The 17,633-nt window shown below is 49.8% G+C and overlaps 1 protein-coding gene across 5 annotated transcripts in view; it reads left to right on the top strand.

The window, feature by feature from the left end:
- The first annotated feature begins 4,800 nt into the window (after window positions 1-4,800).
- Window positions 4,801-17,633, top strand: part of NPRL3 (NPR3 like, GATOR1 complex subunit) — a 35,500-nt gene continuing 22,667 nt past the window's right edge. For 2 of the 5 annotated variants that reach the window (XM_024759369.1, XM_024759367.1), the window contains exons 1-4: window positions 4,801-4,928; window positions 9,344-9,413; window positions 16,119-16,248; window positions 17,518-17,592. In XM_024759369.1, coding sequence (XP_024615137.1) covers window positions 4,811-4,928; window positions 9,344-9,413; window positions 16,119-16,248; window positions 17,518-17,592 — 393 coding nt within the window. In that variant the 5' untranslated portion in view covers window positions 4,801-4,810. Of the gene's footprint in view, window positions 4,929-9,343; window positions 9,414-11,590; window positions 11,615-12,043; window positions 12,130-16,118; window positions 16,249-17,517; window positions 17,593-17,633 lie in introns of those variants that run through there. The other 3 variants (XM_024759371.1, XM_024759368.1, XM_024759370.1) reach the window with 3 other exon arrangements.

Raw genomic sequence — 17,633 nt, 5'->3', positions numbered from 1 at the left:
CCAAGTCATGGCCATTTTTCTACTGTGTTGCCAGTCTTATTGATTTATAGGAATTTTAAAAATATTCTGGATATAAGTTCTTGTCAGTTTCACGTGTCTTATATCCCCCAGGTCTGTACTTTGCCTGCACTCTCTTAGCACTGTTTTTGAATGGAAGTTTATAATTTTAATGCAATAAAATTTAGTGATTTTTAAAATTGGGTTTAAAAATGTTGTACCTTTCAGGCTTCCCTGGTGGCGCAGTGGTTGAGAGTCCGCCTGCCGATGTAGGGGACACGGGGTCGTGCCCCAGTCTGGGAGGATCCCACATGCCACGGAGCGGCTGGGCCCGTGGGCCATGGCCGCTGAGCCTGCACGTCCGGAGCCTGTGCTCCGCAACGGGAGAGGCCACAACAGTGAGAGGCCTGCGTACCGCAAAAAGAAGAAAAGGTGTTGTACCTTTCTATACACAACAGCCAAAAGGTGGAAACAACCCAAATGTCCATCAGTGGAAGAATGGATCAACAAATCATGATACTTCCGTACAATGAGATATTATTCAGCCATAAAAATGAAGCACCAACACACCCCGACATGGATGAACCTTGAGAACATTATACTAAGTGAAAGAGGCCAGACGTGAAAGGCCACATATTGTGTGATTCTACTTATATGAAGCATCCAGAACGGGCAAATCCAAAGAGACAGGAAGTGGATGAGTGGGTGCCAGGGGCTGGGGGGAGGGCAGTGGGGAGGATGGGGAATGATGAAAATATTCTGGAACTAGTTAGTGATGATGGTTGCGTCCATTACGAATATATGAAATGTCACTGAATTAACTGTTCACTTTCAAATGGTTAATTTTACGTTGTGCAAATTTTACCTCAATTTTTTAAGCAAGTGGAATAAGCGTTGGACTGAAGGCTTCAGTGAAGTGAACCTTCTGTATTACGTTTCTAAGAACTTTACTGTTTGGTCCTTTGAGCTGGGCAACAGTCCACCTTGGACTGATTTTGTGTGGTGTGAGGTAAGGTCTGTTGTGTGGCCCTAGCTAACATTTACCAAGTGCTTTCTAAGTCCTGGGCATAGACCGATACTCTTCACGTTGGGTATTTGACCCTCACAGCTCTGTGAGAGAAGTTTTATTTTATTATCATGACATGTTTTAAGATAAGGAAACAGAGGCTCGGGAAGGTTATGAAACACATTCAGTTTCAGTAGAGGGGGACCAGCCCCAGTGGGCAGAGGAGACCAAGGTTTGTTGTGGGCAAGGTCTTCTGTCTCTGGGCCTTGCATTCCCCGCCTGAAACAAGAGGAGCCTGAGCTTGTGCAGGACTTCAGGGTGCTGAAACCTGCTGGCCTCTGGGCCGAATTCCAAGCCCCAGGCTTGTTCTGAGCTTGTGCAGTTGGGCCTGAGTTCAGAGGGCCCTGGTCTCAGCAGAAGACGGAGGAGGGATCTGCACACCCTCACCCAAAAGCAGCCCCAGGTGACCCTGGGCAGGGTCGGGTACCTTGTGAGCCCCAGTTTCCCTGGTTTAACCTCGGATGGGGGTTAGAATAGCCTCCCTCACACTCTTAAGAGGGATGAGCTGTCACCCTGTGACCTTGGGACACAGCAGCATGAATTCAAGATTATTGTGCTTCCTATTGTAGGTGAACGATTCTTCCTGAGCAGAGATGGTGGAGATGTCAAGGTGGGTCTGAGATAGGGTCTGTGAGCCCCGCCTGGCCCTCTGGCAGTCTGTGGTGGCTCTATCAGGCCCAGACCAAGTGGCAGGACTGATAAGGCCTGGCCCGTCCAAGGAGCCTCCTGGCCCTGCCCTGGGGAGTGGGGGGAGAACCCAGGCTGGGAGGAAAGGTCAAGAGTTTCTGTTTCCAAGAATCCACTTACCTTCCAAAAAGCAGGTTAGTAAAGAGAGTTATTTAAATTTAAAATTAGGACTTAGAGGTGTGGGGTGCTGGCAGGGAGGAGTCTGAGGACGTACCCTGCAGTGAGCAGAGGCTGGGCCTGGGCACATCATTGTTCAGGAGACCATTTGTTCCCACTGCTGTTACTGGTGGGGAACCTGAGGCCCAGAGTAGGGCCAGCCTACCCTCGGTCCCTCTGGCTGCCGGCATCAGGCTGGATTGGCCAGGGAGTGACCATGAGCCCTGGTTTCCCTAACAGCCCAGTGAGGCAGACAGACAGACAGACATGGACTGAGATGCTGCCAGTGAAGGTGATGTGGGATTCGGACCCCACTTCCTCCAGTCCAGCCCTCCGACAGCCCTGCACCTGGGCCTTGGGAAGGGTTGTATCCATGACCTCTGGGAGCGGGGATCCTGGTGAGCTCCCATCACCATTCATGGATTCCAGTGCTTGTTACAATAAAAAGACATTAGCCACACAGCCAGAAAAATAAACAATGGATACTTCTGTGAAGGTTGCTAGCAGGGAGAGGGCCCTGAGTGGGTAATTGAGGAATGATGGTTTCTCCATGTCTGGGCCTTCCCCCAGCCCAAGGACAGCCAGGTTCTGGGGCCATAGGACCATCCAATGGGGCAGCAGCATGTCCAGGGAAGTCGGAGGAAGGAGGCCTGAGTCAGAGTCCTGGTTCTTATGTCTGGGCACCCGCAGATTCCCAGCACCCCTGTGGGGAGGCCCCCATTACCACAGCTAGCCCATCTACCCAGCTCTCCCAACCTCACATCCTGCTCCTGTGCCCTTGTTTCCATTCTGGGGACATTCATGGGAACTGGGGGAGAATTCAGAAAACTTTTGATGATACATAAAATCAATATATTCTAGACTGGGAAAAAGGCTTGCAGAATCTGTAACAGAGGGTAACTAACCCTCACAAAATAAAAATACATCAAAGAAGGACAGACAACCCAAAAGGAAACATGAAGGCAATTCTTAGGCTCTGGCAAATAATCAAGTGATACAGTTAGTTCTTCTCCTCAGCAATAAAAAAATGCAACATAACACACTATTTCCTTTTTTTTGAAATTTTGGGAAAAAATAAAGTCCATGCCATGCAGCCCTGGGCAGGGCAATATGTTGGTGGGCAACGTCTGAGACATTTCAGATGCATGTACCCGTTATCCTGGCAGATTCAACCCATGAATCTGTCCTGCAAAATACACGTTTGTGTCATCTTCAGTGCAAGAGGTTACTTTGGCAATGAAAATCTCATTCCTTAGCCCATTGGTTACTTTCTCATGCATCTGATGTGCTTGAAAAGATTTGGAAACAGTTGCAGTAGACTGTTCACTACAGTAATCTCCGGGGGAAGACTGGGATGGGGTGGGTGGGGTGATTTTTTTTTTACTTTTTAAAAACAGCTGTACTGTGAGATAGAATTCACATATCATACATTCCACCCATTCAAAGTGTGCAGTTCAGCGGGTTTTAGTATATTCAGAGAGTTATGTGACCATCACCACAATTTTAGAACACTTTCATCACCCAAAAGAAACCCCATCCCCATTAGCAGTCACACCCCCCCCAACTACCCCAGCCCCAGACAACCTAATCTACTTTCTGTCTCTAAGGATTTGCCTATTCTGGACATTTATATAAATGGAATCATACAGTATCTATTTTTTCAAGGTTCACTCATGTATCGGTACTTTGTTCCTTTTTATGACTGAATACTCTTCCATTGCGTAGATTATACCTTATTGGATTCACCTATTCATCAGTTGGAGGACAGTTGGGTTATTTGCACTTTTTGGCTATTATGAATAGTGGTGCTATGAACACAGTACAAGTTTTTGAGTGGATGTATGTTTTAATTTTATTGGGTATATACTAAGGAATGGAACTGCTGGGTCATATCGGAACTCTATGTTTAACCTTTTGAGGAACTGCTAGGCTGTCTTCCACAGTAGCTGCATCATTTTACATTCCCACCAGCAGTGTCTCAAGATACCAATTTCACCAACACTTGTCATTTTTCTTTTGGATTATAGCCATCCTAGTGGGTGTGATGTGTTCTCTTTCTGGTTTTGATTTGCGTTTCTCTAACGAGGAATGATGTTTGAGCATCTTTTCACGTACTTCCAGGCTACTTGTCTATAATCCTTGGGGAAATATCTATTCACATCTTTTGCCCACTTCTCAGTTGGCTACTTGTCTTTTTCTTGTAGAGTTGTAAGAGTTTAAAATATATATATTCTGGATACAATTCCCTCATCAGATATATGACTTGAAAACATTTTCTCACGGTTCGTGAGCGCTCTTTTAACTTTGCTGGTCTTGTCCTTTGAAGCACAAAATTTCGCAACTCTATTCAGGACAATTAACTTGCTCGTGCACTTGGTGTCGTATTTAAGAAACCTCTGCCTAGCCCCAGGTCACGAGGACTTAACCCCCGTGTTTTCTCCTAAGAGTTTTACAGGGTCAGCTCTTACATTTAGGTCCGTGATCCACTGAAGTAATTTTTTTTTACTTTTTTATTTTATTCCTTTATGTTTCTAAGAAAGAACTTTCTGCCCAAAGCAAGTGTTCCTTTTATAACGAATAAAGCAACATTTAGAGAAAGATTCCTTGAACCGTACGACTAACCCAGCCACACCCTCCCGCTAGCGTTCCCGTTGGCTCTTCTCCCGACTCCAGAAAGGGGCCGCGCCCCGCATGCGCACGAGCACAGCACCCAGAGACGGCCTCGCGCCTGCGCACACAGCAGCCTGCGCCTGCGCAAACGCCTTCGGTCCGCGCGCAGGTATCTTATGCGCGTTTGCCCCGTGCTGTTGCGCGAGTCTCGCGAGCGTTGCCGGCCGCGTTAGGAGGAAGCCTGGTTTGCGTCACTGTCGCGCGGGAGACGTTCCTCCCCAGGCCCCCGGCGGGATGGGGGACAACACCAGCCCCATCAGCGTGATTCTGGTGAGCTCGGGGAGCCGGGGCAATAAGCTGCTGTTCAGGTACCCCTTCCAGAGGAGCCAGGAGCACCCGGCGTCCCAGACAAGTAAGTGGGCGCCGGGCGGAGGGCCTGGCGCCGCCTCCCTCGCCGTTAGCGGAGAAGTCGTTTCCTTTTTCCTTCTCCTTATCGTACGGGCGGTGCCTTCTCATCACAGAGTGTTGGGGAAGGATAGAAAAGTAAAAAAAAGCAGGGAAAAAAAAATCACTCATAGTTTTAGCATGCCAAAGCCACTCCTGCTAACGTTTCATCGGTGTCTCTGGCCTTTTAAAAGAGCTAAAGCACCGTATGAATGTATTCAGCTTGGATTAAGTACGAAATCCAGGTACATCGGAAGTTTTCTTTGACCTCTTCCCCCCAGTTCTGCTGCTCCTCCCTCGCTTGCAGGGATCACCACTTACCATGTTCATAATTGTTCCTCCTGTACATAGACACCAAATATACTTCCATAGAAAAATAATTTATTGCTTTGGGTTTTTTCCCCCTCTCGCATAGCTGTATTGTTATCAGTCGCTCTTTTTTCCGTTGGGCCATCTGCCATGGAGCATTTTCCAACCTAGTAAACAGATCACCTCCCTTTTTGGTTGTACACAGCTGCCTGGTAAGAACATGCCCTTTCCCTATGGGTGGACGTGTAGGTTACTTGCAGTTTTTCACTATCATGAATGTTCAATTTGTAATTTATGTGATTTTAAAAATTACTTATTAAAAAAAATACATTTCATTTTTGGCTGTGTTGGGTCTTCGTTGCTGCACACCGGCTTTATCTAGTCACGGCGAGCGGGGCCTGCTCTTTGTTGCGGTGCGCGGACTTCTCATTGTGGTGGCTTCTCTTGTGGAGCACGGTCTCTAGGCACGCGGGCTTCAGTAGCTGTGGCACGTGGGCTCTAGAGCGCAGGCTCAGTAGTTGCAGCGCGAGGGCTTAGTTGCTCCGTGGCATGTGGGATCTTACTGGACCAGGGCTCGAACCCGTGTCCCCTGCAGTGGAAGGCGGATTCTTAACCCCTGCGCCACCAGGGAAGCCCTAAAAATTACTTTTAAATTTCTAACTATGGTACAAAGTTTTAAAGGTACAAATGGATTTAGATTATGAAAAGAAAGTTCTTTCATCGATCCTAGCCACCCACATCCCCTTGTAGGGTCAGGTGCTGTTACCATTTTCTTGTGCGTCTTTGTGAAACCTTCTGTGTAAATACAAGCATATACATGCATTGTTTTATTTTCTAAACACATGTGAGCACACAATTCACACTGTTCTGCCCTGTTTCCATTTTCACTTTACATCTTGGATATAGATTCAGAATTATCAGAATCATGGGAGGAATTTGCTGTGATTTAGTCATCCAGTCTTCTGTTGATGGGCATTTAAGTTGTTTCCAATCTTTTGCTAATACAGTGTGAATGTCCTTTATGGATATATATTTTCATTCTGCAGAATATATGATCAATTCACAGAAATGGGGTGTTCATATCCAAGGGATGATCCGCTGTGTTTTTTTGTTTTAATATATTTAATTTATTTTATTTTTGGCTGTGTTGGGTCTTTTGTTGCTGCACGCGGGCTTTTCTCTAGCTGTGGCGAGCAGGGGCTACTCTTCGCTGCGGTGCATTGGCTTCTCATTGCAGTGGCTTCTCTTGTTGCGGAGCACGGGCTCCAGGCATGCCAGCTTCAGTAGTTGTGGCTCGTGGGCTCCAGAGCGCAGGCTCAGTAGTTGTGACGCACGGGCTTAGTTGCTCCATGGCATGTGGGATCCTCCCAGACCAGGGCTCGAACCTGTGTCCCCTGCACTGGCAGCCGGATTCCCAACCACTGTGCCACTAGGGAAGCCCCTCCGCTATGTATTTTTAATAGATCAGATTTTTCTATGTTTGTTAATGAGATAGGTGAAACATTGTATCTGATAGTAGTTTTAATGGGCATTTGCCTTGCAGCTGAGAGTGATCATGTTTTCCTGTTTTCAAAGCCATTTGGATTTCCTTTTTAGTGAACCACCTATTCATAACCTTTGCCTAATTTCCTCTTGGATTGCTTGATTTTTTTTCTTTACAGATTTGAAGGAGTTTTTTTATATATTTAGGATAAAAATAGACCTTTTTGACAAAGCTGTACATATTTAGCCAGTTTGCCTGTTTTTTTTTTATAATAAATTTATTTATTTATTTATTTTTGGCTGTGTTGGGTTTTCGTTTTACCTTTTTGACAAAGCTGTACATATTTAGCCAGTTTGCCTGTTTTTTTTTTATAATAAATTTATTTATTTATTTTTGGCTGTGTTGGGTTTTCGTTTCTGTGTGCAGGCTTCCTCTAGTTGCGGCGAGTGGGGGCTACTCTTCATCGCAGTGCGCGGGCTTCTCATTGTCGTGGCTTCTCTTGTTGCGGAGCACAGGCTCTAGACACGCAGGCTCAGTAGTTGTGCCTCACGGGCCCAGTTGCTCCGCGGCATGTGGGATCTTCCCAGACCAGGGCTCGAACCCGTATCCCCTACATTGGCAGGCAGATTCTTAACCACTGCACCACCAGGGAAGCCGTGCCTCTGAGTTTTGATCTTCATGGAATCAAGTTTTCAGTCTGTTCTTTCGTGGTTTCTGAGTTTTGTTACACATAGAAAAGCCTTCTGCTCTCCAAGATTATTAACAAAAGGAGTCTCTCGTGTTTTCCCGTGGAATGTTTATCTTCTTGTTTTAAAAATGTGTTTCTTTTGGTGTAAGGTGAAGGCTCCTTCCTAGAGCTGGAATTTTCTGGGCACTTGCTGAGAGTTGTGTGTATGCCCCCGATTGCCTCCTGGAGCCTTGTGGAGCAGGCGCTGTGATGGATGAAGGAAGATGTGGGAACGTGCGGCCCACACACGGCTAGAGAGGGGTTGGCTCAGAGTCAGTATAATTTTCTCTTCTGTGTGGCTGCCTAGTCCCAGCATCATTTTATGAACTCATTCACGTTGCCCTCCTGATTAGTTTTGCTGCCTTCATGGCATACTAAATTCCCATGTTTATTTGAGTTTGTTTTCTGACTTTTCTTACCTCTCCCAATAATCTATCTATGTGTGGGTTCCACACAGATGAATTATTGTAACTTTATAGTGTGTTATACCATCAGGTAGGATTAGTCATTTATCATCACCTTTCTTCTTCAGCATCATCCTGGTGTTTCTGCTTGCTTTCCTTGTAAACATTAGCAGTGACTGTGTTAGATCCCACTCCCAAGCCATTGCTATTGTTTTGGGGGTCACATTAAACATGGTGATTAAATGGGGAAAACGGGATCTTTATGTTGAATCTTCTCATTCAGGAACATAGTCTGTCCTCTTTTCATCCTCGTCACCCTTGTTAACATTTCTGTTTTCTTCTTGGGCCTCTTGTACATGAAAAACTTGCCTGTGATAAATGTCCTTAAGTCTCTTTTTTTTTTTTTCCTTTATTTTTTGGCTGCATTGGGTCTTCGTTGCTCCGTGCGGGCTTTGTCTAGTTGAGGCGAGCGGGGGCTACTCTTCGTTGCGGTGCACGGGCTTCTCATTGCAGTGGCTTCTCTTGTTGCAGAGCACGGGCTCTAGGCGCGTGGGCTTCAGTAGTTGTGGCAGGCAGGCTCAGTAGTTGGGGCTCACGGGCTCTAGAGTGCAGGGTCAGTAGTTGTGGTGCACGGGCTTAGTTGCTCCACGTCATGTGGGATCTTCCCTGAGCAGGGCTCGAACCTGTATCCCCAGCATTAGCAGGCGGATTCTTAACCACTGTGCCACCAGGGAAGTCCCTGTCCTTAAGTCTTTAAACGTTATTATTTGGGTAAGATATTGTTGTTTTTATATGAAAGATATTGCTGTATGGACATTTAAAAATTCTTTCTTTTACCTGTGCTTTTTCCAGCCTAGTTGCCAGCATACACTGAGAGCGTGTGTGTGCGCATGTGTGCATATATATATAATCCCTTTTTTTTTTTTAACTTAACATAGTAGCAAGAACATTTCCCATGTTATCACAGCTTCTTGGAAAAATTTTAAAACTTTTTTTTTTTGTGGCCGTGCCATGTGACATGCGGGATCTTGGTTCCCCGACCAGGGATTGAACCCACACCCCCTGCAGTGGAAGGACGGAGTCTTAACCACTGGGCCACCAGGGAAGTCCCAGTACCATGCTGTTTTGATTACTGTAGCTTTGTAGTATTGTCTGAAGTCTGGGAGGGTTATGCCTCCAGCTCCATTCTTTTTCCTCAGGATTGCTTTGGCAATTCTGGGTCTTTTATGGTTCCATATAAATTTCAGGATTATATGTTCTAGTTCTGTGAAAAATATCATGGGTAATTTGATAGAGATTGCATTAAATCTGTAGATTGCTTTGAGTAGTATGGCCATTTTAACAATATTAGTTCTTCCAATCCAAGAGCAGAAGCCATCACTTTTAATGGTTCAACAACCTTCCTGTATGTGGATAGATCCTGTTTTCTTATCTGTTTTCCCCTTTTTGCCTTCACTCAGGTAAGCCTCGTAGCAGATATGCTGTCAACAGCACCAGAGAGCATGCCGAGGACCAGGACGGCGACTCCAGGTACGGGCTCTGCATTCACTCCGTGGCGGGTCTGGTCCTCCCATTGACCCAGATGTTTTTTCCCCTGAGGAACCCCGTGTTCTCTTTTCACTTGGTCAGGAGTTTCAGGCAGACAGAGGTGGGGATTGTGTTGCCAGTCTCTGGCTTTCTGCCTAGTTTGGCTTTATGGTCCCGCTGTGGGCTGTGTGGTTGGTAGGGCAGGTTGGAGAACAGATGAAGCCGTGTCCCTGCAGGACATTTATCTCCCATGAGAGGAACGTGCAGGACGGCAGATCGCGGTGCTGTCCTCAGACCCTAGTCGTCAAGCACGTGTCCAGAGGTCAAATGTAGGTGCTTGGGTGCAGCACAGCCTGTCCAGGTGGTGAGGTGGCCTGAGAGCCAGGGCTGTCGTGACCCTTGCTTTTTAGGGCCCGGATGAAAGGCAGGTCCTGTTCCTTCCTGTACATGCTACCCCTCTTCTCTCTGGGAAGTGCCTTCTGGGTGGCAGCCTTGAGAAATGACCACTTCTGCCTTCTTATGTTCATTTTAAAGCTTAATGAATTGAAACTCAGGCCCAGATGAAGGAGAAAAGATTGTAAATTGCCAGTCCTGCGTGAGGTAACGTCTGTGGGAAAGTAGCTGAGGTCCCCATGCTGGGCCCTCGCCATGCAGTGCGTTAGTATGGTTTCCCTCAGTTCTCTGACACGGCACCACGCCTGCCATAGTGCTGTGTGCTTCCAAGAGGGGTTTGTATCCCTTTGTGTAAGGGTGTCAGGGACCTCTGGCATGACCAGTGACTATCTCTGAGGGGAGTGGGTTCTGGAAGAGGGACCAGTGGTGGGGGGGTGCTGCTGGATATCTCGTGGGTCATCCTGCTTGACTTAGAGGCCTGTGGATGTCGTGTCCTTTAAAGATGGCAACAGGGAACAAACTCTTGTTTGTGAGGCACATAGAAAGCTTTTGCCCCTGCACACCCGCTGAGTGCATTTTGTCCCCCACCTGTGTCATGGAGAGTTCAGAGCAGGGCTGGCTACCCGCCTGCTCCGTGACGTGAGGCTCGGGCTGCTGAAGATTCAGAAAGAGCTCTTCGAACAGTCTGTGAGGAGGACTGGCAGCACCTAATTGCTGCAGTTACTTTTCAGAGGCTTGTAATAAAATGACCATGAGGATGTTTTCTGGGGAATTCATTCTGTATTTAGCATAATGAAGAGAGGAAACCAGGGGAAGGGAATAAGACATTGTGGGTCTGTCGGGACCCCAGACATGCTTGTTCCCTAAGGAGAACAAGCTGGTCTCTTTAGACATTCATAAAACTGAAGAATGCCTCTATTTGGTCATTTTAACACATTGTAGCACCTGGTGATCCCACTCCCCACCCCACCTTCAGAGGTGCAGGTCAGTACCCCCAGGGGCCCAGCTGCGTTTTGTTGTACAGACCTGCCAAGCTCCTGCTCTTGCCCTGGCACCCGGGGGGCGCTGTCCCAGCCCAGACATCTTCCCGGAGCCACGCAGTGACGGTGCCTCACACCCATTCTCCATTTTCCTTGGTTGTCATTTTCAGAGGTGCTTTTTCTTCTGCAACCGGTGGAACGTTCCTGCTTGTCGGTTTGCCAGGTCAAAGGCACGTTAATAGGCCTGATGGGTTGCCTCTGCGTGTGGTGATGGCTGGCCTCAGGGGAGGGAGGACGCAGAGCTGCGCTGCCCAGGGCTGTCCTCCCTGGCCCGGGTGGCCGTTTAAAATGAGGTGGACTGAAATTAAATAAAATTAGAAACTGGGACTTCCCTGGCAGTCCAGTGGTTAGGACTCTGCGCTCTCACTGCCGAGGGTGTGGGTTCGATCCCTGGTTGGGGAACTAAGATCCCGCAAGCCGTGCGGTGTGGCCAAAAAAGAAAGAAAGAAAGAAATTGAGTTCCTCAGTTGCACTGACCACATTTCAGGTGCTCAGTGGCCCCACGTGACCAGCTGCCACTGTGTTGGAAGGCGCAGGTTTAGTGTCTTTCCACGGTGTCGAAAGCTTTGTTGGCTGCACTGCCTTAGAGCACGGGATAGTTTTATGAGATGAATCATCGTGATGATATGTTTCAGGGTACAGGAATTGACCATCACAATTCTTTTAACCCTTTTCTAGAATTCACTAGGGAGAGAAGAAAATGGATATTGTCTGTTTTCTCTACGGCCTGAAGGTCAAGCTTAGGAAAGGTGCGGTCTTCCTGTTAGGGAGGTAAGCTCTGCAAGTGGCCACAGGACCTCGGGAATTGGGGCTGAGATACTCATCATCGCTCTGCAGTTTTCGTGAGGCTTCAACCTGTGGGACCTCATTTGATCTTGTTGAGACGGTTTGGTCAGAAGATTGAACACTTGTGCCCAGGCGTCTAGCTAGTGCGTGTGGTGCTGGGCTCTGACTGGTGTCCTCTGGCCTTGCTCTTGCTTCTGGGAACTGACTCATTCTTGCCCGGCCTGGGTTCACACGTAAGAATTGGAGCGTTGGTGGAAAGACTGTGCAGTACGTCTTCCACGTGGGGAGTGTCTGTTCTTGCTTGTGTGGCAGAGTGGCTTAGCCTTGACCTCAGTAGTTAACGTAAGTGGTGGTACTTCTGCCAGACCTTAGCACTGTGTTGATCACGACCTCGTAACTCTTCATGATTTTTAGAGTTGCTGTGTTCTTGTTTGGTCTCGATGGTCCTGTTCCCGTCTCAGCGAGCTGTGTCCTCCAGGCGATGGGCGGTTGGCTGCAGGGTAAGGCCAAGGCTTCTCCACCGTCCTTCTGTCTCAGTTCCTGCCGCCTTCTCCTGTGGTTGTGCTGGACTCCTGATTTCCCTCAGTGCTGGAGAAGGACTGACGGGCACACAGGCTCACTGCCCTGTGCCCCATGAGTGCCCAGGCTTTCCACAGCCCCTGCCCTTTCTCCCCCTGGACTTAGTTAGCTGGTTCTCTGTACCTGAGTGCCAAGACAGGGTTGGCTGGCACCAGGGACTTCTGGGACTAGGCATGCACACAAATGCCCCCTCCTCCAGGCAGACACCGTGCCCTGGGAGGGTGGTTGGCAAGCAGGAGCAAGGTTGCTTGTCTCATCCACCTGCTGCCCCCCAGAGAGACCCTTGATCATTGCTCCTTGCCTTCATTTATCAGAGGGGCTTAGTGGGAGTCTCTACCAAGGGCTGAGTGTTCCATGTGATGCTTGGGCTTGGATGCTGTTGTGTGTGCCCATTAGAGGCAAAAATGTTCCCATGGGGTTTATATGACACTTCTCTGGGAGGCAGGGATACAGTGGGGCCCTCCCATCCCCGACAGGGCGTACCTCCTGGGTGTTGGAGGTGCACAGAGCATCTGGGAGCCCCCAGAATGGGAGGGGGCAGAGTCGAGCTCTCTTCCGTGCTGTCCCTTCTTTTTTTGGCCAGGTCAGAGAAAAAGCCCTGTTCCCAAGTGTCTCAGCAGGAATGGAAGGTCTTGACTTGTCTTCCAGCTGGGCTGATTCATCTTTCTAAATGTGTTTTCTTTCTTAATCTCTAAATGTTAGTTTTTGTAGCAGCGATTTTATTGTGTTACAGTATGTTTACCAGACCTATCACCATCAAAACAAGGGAAAAGTATTTTTCTAAATTTTGGAAACAACAACAAATATTGAGGGAATTCTCTGGCGGTCCAGTGGTTAGGACTTGGCGCTTTCACTGCCAGGGCCCAGGCTCAATCCCTGGTCAGGGAACTAAGACCCCTCAAGGCACGTGGCGTGACCAAAACAAACAAACAAACATTGGCACTTGTTTTTGTTTCGATTTGCTATTTATGGCAGTTATGTCATGATGGACATAACTCTGTCTTTGTGCATGTTATGTCAGCAGATGCTGTATAAAGTATAAAGCCACTCAAGTGTTTTTTCTGTCATCAGTGTGTAATATTAAGCTCTGGTGAGTGGATTTCTCTGTGGGCCAGACTTGCTCAGACAAGCAGAGTGGCCAAACAGCAGAGGGACCTCCCTGAGTGGCCACTTAGGGCAGTGTGGCTTTTAACTTGAGCACACCTGGCTTTCTGGTTGGCTGCTTTTGGAGACCCCGGCCTCTCTGGGCCCAAGCGGGGAAAGCGCTTTCTGTTTGGCCTTTGGATTTGGACGTTTATAGTCGTGAGCTAGGCTACCACTTCTTGCCTCTGAATCTCAGTCCCCATCCCACAGCCCGGCTAACTTAGGTTCCTGGAATGGTGGCTGAGGGCCAGGGCTCAGGCCCATCTGAGGCTCTTCGTGGCAGAGCAGAGGTTTTTGGTGGAGATTTTTGGATATCACAGTAAAAAGTGAAGTCTCTGGGGTGGTGGAAGGTTGTTTTTCTATCTGTTATTGGTGTGTCCTGAGTCAGTGGGTGGCAGAGTAGAGGGAGGTGTTTGTTCAGATAGGGCGGGTAGTGTTGGCACTGGGTCAGGCTCTAGGGCAGCAGTGTTTGTTAGGTTCCACCACCCTGGGCCCTCCGTCACCCTAACTGGGCCCTCAGATGCGGCTTCCAGGGCAGAGTGAGCCACTGGGGGCTTTTGAAGAAAGCATGTAACGATTCTGGTCTAAGACACTGGAATCTTCCATCTCTGGTTTAATCACTCCAGGGAGCAGTATTCCAGGGAGGAGACACCCACAGGGGAGGCCAAGGGCTCTGGCTGTGGGGGCCGCGTGTCCCAGAATGTCTTTGATGGTATCGGTGTCAGAAGGTCTGACTGCAGCCCAGACAGTGCAAGTGGAATGGCAGCCCATTCTGACAGACCCTCTGCATCTGGTTTGTTTGGGAGCCACAGGGCGACTTAGGACGCCTAGAAGACCACGTCAGTCCTGGAGGAAGGCTGGACACCAGCGTGACCCCCCCCAGGCTCCCCACCCTCTGGAGGGGAGAGGCTTGGGAAGTCCCGGGCTTTGTCTTGCTCGATGCAGGTCGAGCGTAGCCAGGCCCTTGCTGCAGGTGGCTCCGAGTCACTCCTGCATCGGTTGGTGAGCCCTGCAGTGTGCGAGGAGCCAGGAGCCAGTGGCCCCTCTCCTAGATCTGTTTATCCTGGAGGTGTTTGCTGTTTTGGAGTTGCAGCAGTGTGCAGCACGCTTCCCTTCTCTGAAGACGAGGGTTCTGGTGTGAAGTGCTTCCCTCCCCCTAGAGCAAGGGCCTCCTGGAGAGAAGTATCTGGTGTGGTGCCCGTTCACCACAGCTCCTCGGGAAAGCCCAGGACTCAACGCTGAGTGTTTGTCCTTGATGGGCTCTTTAGGACAGAATGCGGCCCCAGGGAGGCTGGGGCCCCTCTCAGCACAACCTGTCCTCCGACCTGCGTGATGGAGATGCTTTCCCCAGGTGGAGAAATGAGCACAGGACTTGTCTGCCTTCTGGCTCCAGGTTAGACACGGTGCATCCGAGTTTCCAGAGTGGAGCCCCGAGCCTGGGCTCTGAGATAAGAGTCTGCGCTGTCCTCTCCTCCCTGCAGTGACTCTCCCTTATCTGATCCCCCCCCGCCCCCCAGGCAGGAAGGAGACCTAAAGGTGCAGAAGAGCCTGGAAAAGGGGCAGTTTTACAGGGATCATATCCAAACTGCTCTTACCTGCACCCAGTCATTCCTCCTGCATGGTGTCCAGCCCTGTCCATCCCTCCGTCCATGTCAGTCAGTGGGTCTGCACATCTAGTGTGTCTGGAACCTTTCTTCCCTAATAAAAACTGGAAGGTTTAAGTGTTGAGGGTAAGGGAAGGGCCCGGCAGCCGAGCTGTGAGGAGAGTGATCAGTACGCTGCAGTTCGTGCTTCCCCTCGGCCTTCGCACAGCACTGAGGGGTGGGGGTCCCGGGAGCTGAGGGGGGCAGCCCAGCACGCCTGGGCCAGTGGGGGAGGCCCCCAGCCTGACAAGCCACGCAGGCTCCCGCAGCTTCCTCCTCTCCGGGCAGGTGCCTTGCTCCTCCTGCCTTCCTAGGCGGGCGGGGGCCAGGGTGGCAGCACGCACCTTCCGCCTTGTAGTTCTGGTGACTTTGCGACCCTAGTCTTGGGGATTGCTTCAGAAGGGAGACTGTCGGGGGACTTCCCTGGTGACGCAGTCGTTGAGAATCCGCCTGCCAATGCGGGGGACGTGGGTTTGGTCCCTGGTCTGGGAAGATCCCACATGCCGCGGAGCAGCTAAGCCCGTGAACCACAGCTACTGAGCTTGCGCTCTAGGGCCCACGTGCCACAACTGCTGAGCCCGCGTGCTGCAACTACTGAAGGCCGCACACCTAGGGCCAGTGCTCAGCAACAGGAGAGGCCACTGCAATGAGAAGCCCATACACTGCAACAAGGAGTGGCCCCCACTCACTACAACTAGAGAAAGCCCACGCACAGCAACAAAGACCCAATGCAGCCAAAAATAAATTAAAAGATAGGGACTTCTTGGTGGCCCAGTGGTTAAGACTTCGCCTTCCAGTGCAGGGGGTTGCGTGTTCGATCCCTGGTCGGGGAACTAAGATCCCACATGACTTGGGGCAAAAAACCAAAAACATAAAACAGAAGTAATATTGTAACAAATTCAATAAAGACTTTAAAAATGGTCCACATCAAAAAATAACTAAAAAAAAAATAAAGGAAAAATCTCCAATGTCCAAAAAAAAGAAGGGAGACTGTCAGAAGCTTCCAGGTCAGCAGTGGGGGCAGAGCCACCCTGCGCGCAGCTACCCCCTACCCCTGGGGCAGCAGGTTTGGTGCTGTGGTGCTTGGTTAACTCTTTTCCACTCTACCTTTTTTTAATTTTAAGGTTTTCAGATGTCATTCTGGCAACAATTCTGGCGACCAAGTCTGAAATGTGTGGGCAGAAGTTTGAACTGAAGATCGATAACGTGCGTTTTGTCGGGCACCCGACGCTGCTGCAGCACGCGCTGGGCCAGGTACGCCCTCCCTGGGCTGACGCGGGCCTGCAGAAGGCAGCCCCGTGCAGCAGATCCCGTCAGGTGCTTGCCTGGCTGCACCTCCTCCTGGGCCCTGAGGGCCTGGCAGAGAAGGACACAGGCGTCCTTGCCCTGGTGTCTCAGCCCCTGCCCTTAGCTTTTGCTGTTTGCATCCAGCCTTTCTCCTGACTGTGGCCTTCTACTTTGTAGATATGATGCCGGTTTCTGCGGGGAGGCCAAGAGGACGAGTTAAGCAGCGTTTGTCAGATTCTTGAACTTTATATAAAGTAGTACAAGCATTTCTTCTTATTAAGTGATATCATAGCCAATATTGTTATTAATTTAGCTCTTACTGTTGTGCCACACCCTCTGTATGCGTTCTCTGATGGGGCCTGAATGCACTGTTGTTACCCAAGGGAATTTGCACACCAGAAGCTGCCAGTCAGTCCTTTGCACACAGTGTCACTTAGATTCTGAAGGGTTTTGATGTGACAGCACAAGACTTAGCTCCACTTACACAATCCAGAAATCCCGTGGGGGTCTGGGTTGTGGTCCTCAGATCTTCTCCATGACTAAGCCCACAGGAGGAGCTTCTGAGACATGGAGGCACCAGGGCAGGGGGCCATGGCTGAGGAGACGGCTGTGGTGGCACCTGTGCTGCTCAGACAGGCTCAGCCCCACTGATGGCCTGTGGGTGACGGAGGGGAGCTTTGGCAGTACCGGCCTGGAGACATGGAGGGACAGGGATGGTGACAGGCCTGATTGAGATGGCCCAGGGACTCCTCTGCCCTCTGGTGGCAACACTTGTAGGCAGCTTGGTGTTTGGGCCCTGGGCTGGCTGGGTGCCCCAGCGGCAGCCCTGTCTCTCCTGGGTGGGAGCATTGTCCTGAGTACTTGTCCTGCCTGGGAGGACTCAAGTGGGCACGGGGGTTGGCGTGGGGAAGGGAGGGTCTGGTCAGGAAGCACTCCAGCCACTTGGGCACCTCTCCACCTTTTCTCCTCTGGGCACCTCAGCTCACTCGAGGTGACTGGGACAGTCTTGTCACTTTGGGTCACAACACCTTCCTGCTCCTTTCTCCACTGTGACTGTCTCCATGCAGCCAGCACTTGCCTGTGCAAAGGCGCTGGTCGCTTATCAGAGACCTAGGGCTCTGCTTTTCTCTGGTTCTGCTGTATTCTGGAACACTTTCCCTGCCTGAAGTAATAGCTCTAAGTGCTTTTCTTGGGAGGTGGTGGCTCTCATTCACTAGAACTATGCCTCTTTCACAGGTCTCCAAGACAGATCCATCTCCGAAGAGGGAGGCTCCCACCATGATTCTTTTTAATGTGGTATTTGCACTGAGGGTGAGTGTATAAATGGCTGAAGAGCAGATCAGGGAGGCAGG

The sequence above is a fragment of the Neophocaena asiaeorientalis genome, unplaced genomic scaffold (assembly GCF_003031525.2).
Source record: "Neophocaena asiaeorientalis asiaeorientalis breed wild unplaced genomic scaffold, Neophocaena_asiaeorientalis_V1.1 scaffold254, whole genome shotgun sequence".
NCBI classification, from domain to species: Eukaryota; Metazoa; Chordata; class Mammalia; order Artiodactyla; family Phocoenidae; genus Neophocaena; species Neophocaena asiaeorientalis.
Note: the sequence above shows the minus strand (reverse complement) of the source record. Positions and strands in the feature narration are given on the sequence as shown.